This window comes from Neoarius graeffei, chromosome 11 (genome assembly GCF_027579695.1).
Source record: "Neoarius graeffei isolate fNeoGra1 chromosome 11, fNeoGra1.pri, whole genome shotgun sequence".
In the NCBI taxonomy this organism is placed as follows: Eukaryota; Metazoa; Chordata; class Actinopteri; order Siluriformes; family Ariidae; genus Neoarius; species Neoarius graeffei.
In genome coordinates this window covers 69,350,057-69,363,382 of record NC_083579.1, presented here as the reverse complement: position 1 = coordinate 69,363,382, position 13,326 = coordinate 69,350,057, and the positions used below count along the sequence as shown (strand labels likewise).

Sequence of the window (13,326 nt, the reverse complement as noted above, 5' to 3'; positions counted from 1 at the left end):
GACTGTACATTTTTATCAAACTCTGTGAAATCGTAAACCTAATGTCGAAATGGAGATATCCATTTGATAGAGGGGTCCAAGGTGAATATTAAAAAATCTTTGTTTAAAATATTTTGTATTTCATGCAGAGTTTCGGAAGGAAAAGTCAGCGTTATGGATGTGACAAAATTCCGTTATGGATGTGACGCGTCTGAAATGGACATGGCATATGTTTCGAAAATCAGCAATTTAACCACCATAACCCTTTGAAAAACTCTCTAAATATCAGCTAAAACTATCAAAGTTCTTAAATAATATTTAGGATGGCTATTGTTTTGCTGTTTTGTGGATTTTAGCATACATTTCTGTGGCTTGTGGCAATAATATAGAATTGTACATGATCAAAGTTGATTTTAGCTTGGGTTTTACATTATAAGAAAGAAAGAAAGACTGACAGTGACATATTAGGTTGGTTACAAATTGGTTCAACTTATTCACATCTGTAAAATACAGGCCTAGGTGAGATCTCTGGGAGTGGTTTTGATGTATTACATGTTGCTTTATTTTTGCATGGTGAGGTTGACATTTACATGGAATTGCCCTAATCTCCTCTTTGGCCTTCCTCATTTTCGTTTCAACATTCTCCTTCCCACATGCTCTGCGTCTCTTCTCAGGATGTGCCCGTAACATCTCAGTCTCATCTCTCTTAGCTTAATTCCCAAGCTCTCTACATGTGCTGTCCCTCTGATGTGCTCGTTCCTTATCCTGTCCAACCTCGTCACTCCCGTCCTCAACTCCGCCACCTCCGACTTTGCCTCCCGTCTCTTCGTTAAGGGTACGGTCTCCAATCCGTACATCACAGCTGGTCTCACGACTGTCTTATACATCTTACCTTTCGCTTCTGCTGGTCACAAATGACTCCCGAAATCCTTCTCCAACTGCTCCACCCTGCCTGCGCTCTCTTCCTCACCTCACTATCGCAGTCCCCATTTTCCTGCACAGTTGACCCCAGGGACTTGAATTCACCGACTTTCTTTACGTCGCCTCCTTGCATCTTCACTCCACTCTCATCCCCATTCTCATTGATGCACATGCATTCTGTTTTGCTCCTGCTCACCTTCATTCTTCTTTGTTTATCTTGTCTACAGTGTAATTTAGTCACATTTGAGCATAAGGTTCAACACAGTAAACAGTAAACAGTATTTATGTACACACCAAACAGTGATGTGCTCAATACCATTCCTGTCCATGAACACCACTAGTCTGATAAGCTTTTGTCCCATTCTATTTACAAACCCATACAGGCTATATTATAAACACACTTGTATTTCCTGACTTTTAGATATTAGGAGTTGCTTACCAAATCTCACTGTACTTCTACTATAACGATATTCTGTTATATTCTATATCATACACAGGTAAATAATATCTGGTATATTTGACCATTGACCCTCAACCAAACCCCACATCAGCTAACTGCAGGAACAGTTCATTAAACTGTAGGAAAAAGTTACCTGCTCGTAACAAGTCCATCTGGCATTACTGAACGGTGTGGCGTTACTGGTGAACGTCTTAAATGTATTAAAGAAGCGTTATTACCATTTCTTTCACTCAATTTAAATCAATCTTGTGACCGGAACGTAAACACTAAGCTACTAACCAGACAGCAGAAGTGGCTAGCTTGTGGCTAAGTCACGGGACTCGGTTTTCCCCTCAGTTAGCATACAACTTAGCTAGCATGCAAACTGTATCTGGATTGACTGTTAATAATATCAACAACGCGCTGTAATTCTCTGGAATTAACTTTCATTTGCATGTTTGTGTATGGTTCTGTACATTAAAAAAAAAAAAGTTTACAATATACAGTGGAAAAAAATTAACCCGTAGTCGGCAGGATTCGAACCTGCGCGGGGAGACCCCAATGGATTTCTAGTCCATCGCCTTAACCACTCGGCCACGACTACCGACGAAGGAAATGCCTAAAATGAACCGTTTTTAATCAAGTGACATCTCTAAGACGTTTTCTTACTTTAAAAAGAAAATATCTGATTTTATCAGACTCATTTATTTTCATGTAAAAGTTATATTCAACGAAAACGAATATTGAGAAGTCCTGAAGTTTGGCAACATTTCAAAGCAAATCCGCATGGTGGCGCACTAACACTTTAAATGACTATTTCACATGGATTCGAGAAAACAATGGTCTCGAAAACGTGAAGCCACCACAGGTCTAGCGCCCCTACTGGCTGGCTGTAAGATAAACGAACAGCACTGGGGAACAATTTGAAAAAAATGTTCTGTTGAGTTAAATTTTTATGCTGATTAAAACTAAAATTGGCATGCTGATTCCAAAATTGCAGTCCGTTTTTTTTCTAGCACGTCAAGTTTTTTCTCCACAGCTTACCCTCCAGATAAGCAAAATTCCACTGTAGTAAGACTATTTGAAGGTTATGGAAGAACGTTATCAGGGTAGATGGGATGTACAGTGGTGCTTGAAAGTTTGTGAACCCTTTAGAATTTTCGATATTTCTGCATAAATATGACCTAAAACATCAGATTTTCACACAAGTCCTAAAAGTAGATAAAGAGCATCCAGTTAAACAAATGAGACAAAAATATTATACTTGGTCATTTATTTATTGAGGAAAATGATCCAATATTGCATATCTGTGAGTGGCAAAAGTATGTGAACCTTTGCTTTCAGTATCTGGTGTGACCCCCTTGTGCAGCAATAACTGCAACTAAACGTTTGCGGTAACTGTTGATCAGTCCTGCACACCGGCTTGGAGGAATTTTAGCCCATTCCTCCGTACAGAACAGCTTCAACTCTGGGATGTTGGTGGGTTTCCTCACATGAACTGCTGGCTTCAGGTCCTTCCACAACATTTCGGTTGGATTAAGGTCAGGACTTTGACTTGGCCATTCCAAAACATTAACTTTATTCTTCTTTAATCATTCTTTGGTAGACCGACTTGTGTGCTTAGGGTTGCTGTCTTGCTGCATGACCCACCTTCTCTTGAGATTCAGTTCATGGACAGATGTCCTGACATTTTCCTTTAGAATTCGCTGGTATAATTCAGGATTCATTGTTCCATCAATGATGGCAAGCCGTCCTGGCCCAGGTGCAGCAAAACAGGCCCAAACCCTGATACTATCACCACCATGTTTCACAGACAGGATAAGGTTCTTATGCTGGAATGCAGTGTTTTCCTTTCTCCAAACATAACGCTTCTCATTTAAACCAAAAAGTTCTATTTTGGTCTCATCCGTCCACAAAACATTTTTCCAATAGCCTTCTGGCTTGTCCACGTGATCTTTAGCAAACTGCAGATGAGCAGCAATGTTCTTTTTGGAGAGCAATGGCTTTCTCCTTGAAACTCTGCCATGTTGTTCAGTGTTCTCCTGATGGTGGACTCATGAACATTAACATTAGCCAATGTGAGAGAGGCCTTCAGTTGCTTAGAAGTTACCCTGGGGTCCTTTGTGACCTCGCCGACTATTACACACCTTGCTCTTGGAGTGATCTTTGTTGGTCGCCCACTCCTGGGGAGGGTAACAATGGTCTTGAATTTCCTCCATTTATACACAATCTGTCTGACTGTGGATTGGTGGAGTCCAAACCCTTTAGAGATGGTTTTGTAACCTTTTCCAGCCTGATGAGCATCAACAACGCTTTTTCTGAGGTCCTCAGAAATCTCCTTTGTTCGTGCCATGATACACTTCCACAAACGTGTTGTGAAGATCAGACTTTGATAGATCCCTGTTCTTTAAATAAAACAGGGTGCCCACTCACACCTGATTGTCATCCCATTGATTGAAAACACCTAACTCTAATTTCACCTTCAAATTAACTGCTAATCCTAGAGGTTCACATACTTTTGCCACTCACAGATATGTAATATTGGATCATTTTCCTCAATAAATAAATGACCAAATATATCATTTTTGTCTCATTTGCTTAACTGGGTTCTCTTTATCTACTTTTTGGACTTGTGTGAAAATCTGATGATGTTTTAGGTCATATTTATGCAGAAGTATAGAAAATTCTAAAGGGTTCACAAACTTTCAAGCACCACTGTACATATGATAGCTGACTATTGTTGGAGCATCAAACGCGATAGTCCTCAAGTTGAACACTTGAACACTAGTCCTCAAGTTGAACAACCCAGCAGCTGGCGAGGGCCTTTCTGTGTGGAGTTTGCATGTTGTCTGCGTGGGTTTGCTCTGGTTTCCCCCACAAGACATGCAGTGAGGTTAAAACGTGGGGTGGCCTTGAGCAAGGTACCTAACCCCTGACTGCTCTGGTGTGGCTGCTGACTGCTCTGAGTGTGTGCGTGTGTTCACTGCTTCAGATGGGTTAAATGCAGAGGATGAATTTCAAGTCAAGTCAATTTTATTGTCAAATATGCTATACATGCTCGACATACAGCACAGATGAAATTTCAGTCCTCTCTGACCCACGGTGCAAACAGGCAATGCAATAAATAAAAATAAAAATAGAATAATTGAAAAAAAAACAATATAAACAGTATAAACACTCTAGATAGGAACTAGACATAGACTAAACACTCAGACAAACAATATAAACAGTATAAACTAAACACTCAGACAATATAAACAGTGTAAACACTAGATAAGAATTAGACAAAGACTAAACACTCAGACAATATAAACAGTATAGACACTCTAGATATGAACTAGATGTAGACTAAACACTCATATATACACACACACACACACATAAATTGGTTCAAATAAGCAAACAGTCAAGGGCACTTGAGGTTGAATTTCACTGTGCTTGAAGTGTGCATGTGATAAATAAAGGTTTCTTCTTACACACAATTATAATTACAGTAGCTATATCCTTTGTAAAAACATGTGTTAAATAAACATTGCAGTCATGCCTGTTTCTTTAATATTTCATTGTATGTCAATATTTGTAAATTTTTATAAAACAAGCACATATCTGTTAAGTACAGTATTTTTCATGTTTTTTAAGAAAACGAGGATCCTATAGTTCAAAAACTTGACGTGATAGAGAAAAACTGAGATCAGTTTTGGATTCCGCACCCAAAAATGAGTTAAAAACAGCTGTCAGACCTAACTCAACAAAAATTGTGTTCCCCAGTGTAGTCTGACGATATTCCATCATGTCGCTTTTCTCATCTGAACTGTTCGCATCTACTGTGTCTAATTCTCCAATGCTGATATCTGCACTTTTCTTTTACTTCTCCCCAAAAATGAGTTTTTAAATGTTTTTCTACTATATCCTAAGAAGGCATGGATACTCTTGGGGTGGGAATTAAGTGATTGACAGCTTTCGCAGAAGGGGTTCTAGCCAGTAAGCTAACTTCAGAGCAGAATGTACTGGCATATACCTACTTATTTGAACTGTTCTGGACACATACACTTATACAAACTGTTAGCAATTTCTATAAAATGTTTGAATAATTGTGAGGTTTGATAGGAAAAGGCAAGTTTAATCACGCTAATTACCAAGCCACAACATACCTTGATAGCGACACCATTAGCCATAATATTAAAACCACTGACAGGTGAAGTGAATAATTAAATAATATTGGCTGGCGTTGAGTGGTATATCAGATATATTCCATTCAGCTAGCATGATATTGAACGAATCGAAGACAAGTTCAATATCATGCTAGCTGAATGGAATATATCTGATATACCATGAAAAAAACAGCAAATATTATTATTATTATACATACTCTCTTTCTATGGGTGGCATGGTGGGGTAGTGGTTAGCGCTGTCGCCTCACAGCAAGAAGGTCCGGGTTCAAGCCCCGTGGCTGGGGAGGGCCTTTCTGTGTGGAGTTTGCATGTTCTCCCCGTGTCCGAGTGGGTTTCCTTCGGGTGCTCCGGTTTCCCCCACAGTCCAAAGACATGCAGGTTAGGTTAACTGGTGACTCTAAATTGACCGTAGGTGTGAGTGTGAATGGTTGTCTGTGTCTATGTGTCAGCCCTGTGATGACCTGGCGACTTGTCCAGGGTGTACCCCGCCTTTCGCCCGTAGTCAGCTGGGATAGGCTCCAGCTTGCCTGCGACCCTATAGAAGGATAAAGTGGCTAGAGATAATGAGATGAGATGAGACCATGAAAAAAACAGCAAATATTATTATTATTATACATACTCTCTTTCTATGGGCGGCATGGTGGGGTAGTGGTTAGCGCTGTCGCCTCACAGCAAGAAGGTCCGGGTTCGAGCCCCATGGCCGGCGAGGGCCTTTCTGTGTGGAGTTTGTATGTTCTCCCCGTGTCTGCGTGGGTTTCCTCCGGGTGCTCCGGTTTCCCCCACAGTCCAAAGACATGCAGGTTAGGTTAACTGGTGACTCTAAATTGACAGTAGGTGTGAGTGTGAATGGTTGTCTGTGTCTATGTGTCAGCCCTGCGATGACCTGGCGACTTGTCCAGGGTGTACCCAGCCTTTCGCCCGTAGTCAGCTGGGATAGGCTCCAGCTTGCCTGCGACCCTGTAGAACAGGATAAAGCGGCTAGAGATAATGAGATGAGATACTCTCTTTCTATAAGCATATCAGCATTCTCGACGGCCAGCACTAGCTTACCCACAAGTTGGCGCTGTTAGCATGGCAGCGAAGTCACCTTCCAGCTTGTGTAGGGTTCATTAGCGCGGCAGTGAAGTCACCTTCCAGCCGGTGTGGGGTTCATTAGAGATTAAATTAGATAGAGCTTTATTGATCCCTTTGGGAGGGTTCCCTCAGGGAAATTAAAATTCCAGCATCATTACAGGAGAATAGAAAATAGAGAGTATTTACATATACAAATATAAAAAAGAATAAGATATGGGGAAAAAAAAAGTCCAGCAGGAGAGGTATTGCCCATTTATATTGCACATTGTCCAGTATTGCTTTTTGTCAGGCTAGGCTACTGCTGCTCTTTCCCGTCCTCTGTCCTCCTGTTATCCCTCCTCCCCCCCAGAGAGAAGTTGTACAGTCTGATGGCATGAGGGACAAAGGAATTTTTGAGTCTGTTCATCCTGCACTTGGGAAGGAGCATTCTGTCACCGAACAGGCTCCTCTGGTTGCTGATGACGGTGTGCAGAGGGTGACTGGCATTGTCCATGATGTTCAGTAGTTTGTCCATAGTCCTCTTCTCTGCCACCGTCACCAGAGAGTCCAGCTTCATGCCGACCACAGAGCCGGCCTTCCTGATCAGTTTGTCCAGCCTGGATGTGTCCTTCTTGGATGTGCTGCCACCCCAGCACACCACGGTGTAAAACAGGACACTGGCGACCACGGACTGATAGAACATCCACAGGAATTTCCTGCAGATGTTAAAGGACTGCAGCCTCCTCAGGAAATATAGCCTGCTCTGTCCCTTCCTGTACAAGTGGTTGGTGTTGCAAATCCAGTCCAGCTTGCTGTCCAGCCACAGCCGGAGGTACTTGTAGGAATCCACAGCCTCCACCTCGACTCCCTCGATCAGAACTGGTCGTGACCTTGGTCTGGACCTACCAAAGTCAATGACCAGCTCCTTGGTCTTCAAGGTGTTGAGCTGCAGATGGTTCCTGTTGCACCAAATGGCAAAGTCCCTCACCAGGCTCCTATACTCCTCCTCTCTATTGTCCCTGATACACTCCACAATGGCTGTGTCATCGGCAAACTTCTGAATGTGACACAGCTCCGAGTTGTAGCAGAAGTTTGCAGTGTACAGGGTGAAGAGAAGAGGGGCCAGCACCGTGCCCTGGGGTGCTCTGGTGCTGCTAATCACAGTGTCAGACATGATGTCCTTCAGCCTGATGTACTGCAGGCTGTCGGTGAGGTAGCTGGAGATCCAGGTGACCAGGCAGGGGTCCACTCGCATCCTGTTCAGTTTGTCCTGAAGCATAAGGGGCTGGATGGTGTTGAAGGCACTCGAGAAGTCCAAGAAGAGGATCCCCACTGTGCCATTTCCCTTTTCCAGATGCGAGTGGGCTCGGTGTAGCAGATAGAGGATGGCGTCTTCCACACCAATACCTGCCTGGTACACAAACTGCAGACAGTCCTGGACATGTTGCACCTGGGGTCTGAGGAGGCTGAGGGAGAGCTGCTCAAACATCTTCATCAGATGTGAAGTGAGTGCCACTGATCAGAAGTCGTTCAGCTTGCTGGGCCGGTTCTTCTTGGGAACTGGAACGATGCATGATGTCTTCCAGAGGGTGGGCACTCTCCCCAGCTGCAGGCTGAGGTTGAAGATGCGTTGGAGTGGTTCACTCAGTTCAGCAGCGCAGGTCTTCAGTAGTCGGGGACACACCTTGTCTGGGCCTGCTGCTTTCCTGGGGTGAAGCTTCCTCAGTTGACCTCTGACCTGGTCTGCAGTAATGCATGGAGGAGTCTGTGTTGAGGTGGGGGAGGAGGGGGCTGCTGCAATGACTGGGGGAAGGACTGATGGTTTTCACACCTTCCCAGACCTCCCTCATGCTGTTCTCCTTCAGCTTCTGCTCCACCTTTCTCCTGTAGCTGTCCTTAGCTTCCCTCACATAGCGTTTCACCTCCTGCTGTGCTGCTTTCATCGCCTCCCTGTCCCTGCTCCTGAAGACGGCCTTCTTCCTGTTGAGGACAGCTTTGACTTCCTGTGTTACCCATGGCTTGTTATTAGGGTAACACTGTACAGTCTTAGCAGGGGAGACCACGTCTGCACAGAAGTTGAGGTAATCCGTCAGACAGTGTGTCAACCCCTCCATGTCCTCACAGTGTGGGCTAAGCAGCACATCCCAGTCCGTGGTGTCATAACAGTCTCTGAGGGCAGCTTCCATTTCAGGGGACCACCTCCTGATGGAGCTAGTTGTTGCAGGCTGCCTTTGGACCAGGAGGGTGTACTTCAGCTGTAGATGAACCAGGTTGTGGTCAGACTTCCCTAGTGGGGGGGAGGGGTGTGACTCTGTATGCATCCCTCACATTAGCATACAGCAAGTCAATTGTCCTGTTGTTCCTTGTTGGACAGTCCACAACCTGGTAAAAAGCAGCCAAAGTAGAGTCCAAAGTAGCGTGATTAAAGTCCCCAGAAATGATCATAAATGCCTCAGGGTGCTGTGTCTGCAGCCTTGCTGTGACAGAGTGAATCCTCTCACATGCAGCGGCTGCGTCTGCCCTTGGAGGGATGTAAACACAGATGATGATCACATGACTGAACTCCCTTGGCAGATAATGTGGCCACAGGCTAATGGCTAGCAGCTCCAAGTCCGGGCAACATAAGACTGTCTTTACGGAGATATGTCCCGGGTTACACCAGCGGTTGTTTACGTAGATTATGAGTCACCCACCTTTGCCTTTCCTGCATGCTTTAGTGTCTCTGTCGGCTCTCACAGCAGTGAATCCCTGCAGGTCCACGTTAGCATCCAGTACAAGGTGTGTTAGCCATGTCTCCGTAAAGATAAACAAGCTGCTCTCATGGTAAATCCGCTGGTTGTTCAGTACGGATAGCTCATCGACCTTGTTCGGCAGCAAGTTCGCATTCCCCATGATAACGGAGGGAATGGATGGTTTGCAGCACCGCCAGTTGTCCGCTAGCCTAGCCTTTAGCTTAGCCCCGGCTTTGCAGCCCCTGGGTCTCCTCCTCAGCTCTGCCGGGATGGGGTATCGTATCCCGGCTCGTCCCATTGTTTTCAGGGCCAGCAGCTCCTCTTTCAAATAAGCGAGAAAACTGGCTCCTGGTTGTGTGTTAAAATTAAAAATATCCATGTGATATGAAGAAAAACACACTATGTCTTCGTAAGAAGAGCAGAAGAGTAAAAAGGTGGAAAAAAAGAGGTTTAAAGAGCTAAAAACTACAGAGCTACTGGAGAGGCAGCCATCTTCCACAGCGCCACACTATAAACCTTATAAACGAGGTTTAATTTTTATTAGTGCAGCAATGAAGTCATCTTCCAGCCGGTGTAGGGTTCATTAGCGCGGCAATGAAGTCACCTACAGCCAGTGTAGGTTCATTAGCGCAGCAGTGAAGTCACCTTCCAGCCAGTGTAGAGTTCATTAGTGCAACAGTGAAGTCACCTTCCAGCCGGTGTAGAGTTCATTAGTGTGGCAGTGAAGTCACCTTCCAGCTGGTGTAGGGTTCATTAGCACAGCAGTGAAGTCACCTACAGCCAGTGTAGGGTTCATTAGCGCGGCAGTGAAATCACCTTCCAGCCAGTGTAGGGTTCATTAGCGTGGCAGTGAAGTCATCTACAGCCACTGTAGCATTCATCAGTAGCACAGGCTAACAGCTGAGGAACTAAGATTTCCATCCCAAGACTCTTCTTCCACGCACACTCACCACAGCATTTTTCACTCAGACTTAAGTATTCATTTCCTGATGTAATTTACTTTTAAAATCAACATCAACAATTACACACAACAGAGTGACCTGGCAGCCAAAATTCTCTCAAAATCTTCCACTTTTAACAAAGGAAATCTTGTTGGCCATGTTTGTTTACAAACTGTCACAGTCACTCGCTAGCGCGGAAGTTTTACATCTCAGGTGTGTCTCTTTTCCAGTTTTTTTATGTCTGTTGGTGTGTTTTTCTCTTGTAAATATACGTGAAGAATATATAATAAAGTTTTGGTAGCCTTTCAGGTGTTCAGCGAGTCTTCGGTTTCAGTTTTTAGTTTATTTATTTAGTACTTAATTATAGCATAGCTAATCCTAGCAGTAGCACTGGATTAGCCTCGTCTTCTCTCTTTCCTGGAGGACAAAGAAATGATTCTGTGCATGCGCAGCAGAAAAGTTTTGTCATTGGATATTCGCATAAGCTCTGACATGTGACGTCGTGTTGTCTTGACAACGTGCAATGTTGTAACAATATTGCATGCTCATTCTCCATTGGGGAGAGTGGCGTAATACATGTAGGATAAGCAATATAACAATATTGCATACTAGAACGGAATAGAATATATATTTTTATTACAATGGCACCTTTCAAGGGATGGAATATATTAGGCAGCAAGAGAACAGAATAACAGAGAGCTGGTAAAGAGCTGGAGAGAGAGAGAGAGAGAGAGAGAGAGAGAGAGAGAGAGAGAGAATTACAGTGTGTTATTTTATAAAGTGCCATAAGAGGATGGTGTCGGCTAACCCATTTCATGCTTCCAGCTGGACAAACACTCGTGTCCTTCTCTAATGACTTTGTCTCAATGGAAAACTGGAACAGAACAAACCTGACATTATAAAATTAGACATAACATTATAATGTAGCATATGGGTACATTAAAACCTGATGAAGGTCACGAAATTATATTTTAAAACAAGCATATTAATGTCTTTTCAGGACATGCTATTTTTCTCCCACTAATAAAAATAAAAATGCCTTCTCAAAAATTATACTCAGGATGAAGTGACCCAAGATCCCCCCCCCCCCCCCCCCCCCAAGTAAATATGCTTTAGAATATCAAAAGAGTGAATTTAACACTGCATTTAATGGTCTTTTTTTTGTTTTTGTTTGTTTTTTACTGAAAGATGTGCTTTGATAGAATTGTTTCCCATAAACTATTACTCAGTTATTCAGGGAAATAAATAATTTTTTGGCACTCCTGCTGAAAAATCCAGTTTATCCTGGCAGCGAGTAGCTGCCAAAACACAAACTGAACTGGTTGACCACCTTTGCCAACTGTTTGGAAGGAAACAGTTTCTGGATTACTGCTAATAATGCTACACATACCCATTTTTTTCCCAAGAAAATAACACAACAGTAAGGGAGTTAGAAAATCACAAATATGAATCAATGAGTTTAGTCGGTAATAAATTCGCTGGAAATTTTACCTGCTGCCACAGATGGTCAACCGTTGTGACCAATTCAAGGTGTGTTTAGTAGCTGGCTGAAGTTTTCAGCAGGGACATGATCAGCACAGATTACTAATTGTCAAATTTTCAGATTTTTCTTTTCTTTTTACAGCTACAGGTTTACTGGTTTACTTTGTTGTGTTTTTTCCCCATACCAAATGCAACACATAGTAATCTGGCAGTAAAAAATAGTTAATGTTTACATTCTAGCCTAGCCTAATTTGACACATTCACACCTCTCCCCGGGCGGCACGGTGGTGTAGTGGTTAGCGCTGTCCCCTCACAGCAAGAAGGTCCTGGGTTTGAGCCCCGTGGCCGGCGAGGGCCTTTCTGTGTGGAGTTTGCATGTTCTCCCCGTGTCCGTGTGGGTTTCCTCTGGGTGCTCCGGTTTCCCCCACAGTCCAAAGACATACAGGTTAGGTTAACTGGTGACTCTAAATTGACCGTAGGTGTGAATGGTTGTCTGTGTCTAGGTGTCAGCCCTGTGATGACCTGGCAACTTGTCCAGGGTGTACCCTGCCTTTCGCCTGTAGTCAGCTGGGATAGGCTCCAGCTTGCCTGCGACCCTGTAAGGCAAGGCAAGTTTATTTATATAGCACATTTCATACACAATGGCAGTTCAATGTGCTTTACAGAAGTAAAAACAGTAAACAATAGAGAAATAAAATTACATAAAATAATTTTATTTTTAATCTAAAACAATTAATTAAAAGAATTAAAAGAAAATAATAAGAATTAAACAACAGTAGAAATAAAATAATAAAATGCCAAAAAGAAAAAAGGAGAAAAAGAAAAAGAAACCAGCGGAATAAAATAGAATAAAATTAAAGTAAATTTAAAACATGCAGAGAAAGTAAAGATTATAAAAAATGTAAAAATATTAATTATTTAACAGAAAGCATCTGAAAACAGCTTGGTCTTTAACCTAGATTTGAAGCTGCCAACAGCAGGAGCATTTTTAATGTCCTCTGGCAGTTGGTTCCATAGATGTACTGCATAGTAGCTAAAAGCTGCTTCACCACACTTTGTTTTAACAACTGGTTTTAATAGTAAATTTTTCTGTTGCGATCTGGTAGATCTGATTGGGTTAGGCCGCTGCAACATATCAGAGAGGTAATTGGGCCCTGTACCATTTAGAGATTTATACACCAGCAGCAATGCTTTAAAGTCAATTCTGTAGCTTACTGAACAGGATAAAGTGGCTAGAGATAATGAGATGAGATGAGACACCTCTCTCCCCCCAGACATTAAAGACCCATTTACACCCACTGCTATCCCACCTCCTCTCGCCTCTGACCCCACACCAGCACTCAAGATCTGTGAAGAGGATGTTTGTCAGCTTTTTCGCAGACAGAAGATCAGGAAGGCACCCGGCCCAGATGGTGTGTCACCCTCCTGTCTGAAGGTCTGTGCTGATCAGCTGGCCCCCATCTTCACCCAGATCTTCAATAGATCCCTGGAGCTGTGTGAAGTCCCCTCATGCTTCAAACACTCCACAATAATCCCGGTTCCCAAGAAAACCACCATCACAGGACTGAATGACTACAGGCCTGTAGCCCTCACATCTGTAGTCATGA

The 13,326-nt window shown here is 43.2% G+C and overlaps 1 protein-coding gene and 1 non-coding gene across 2 annotated transcripts in view; both read right to left on the bottom strand.

Moving 5' to 3' along the window:
- Window positions 1-1,705, bottom strand: part of hs1bp3 (HCLS1 binding protein 3) — a 43,756-nt gene extending 42,051 nt beyond the window's left edge. The window contains exon 1 of the mRNA XM_060934667.1: window positions 1,494-1,705. Within this exon, the coding sequence (XP_060790650.1) occupies window positions 1,494-1,519 (26 nt within the window). The 5' untranslated portion in view covers window positions 1,520-1,705. The remainder of the gene's footprint in view (window positions 1-1,493) is intronic.
- A 156-nt stretch (window positions 1,706-1,861) lies between these two features.
- On the bottom strand, window positions 1,862-1,943 carry trnas-aga (transfer RNA serine (anticodon AGA)). The gene has a single exon. It is a non-coding gene; the product is annotated as a tRNA-Ser (tRNA).
- Window positions 1,944-13,326: the final 11,383 nt, after the last annotated feature.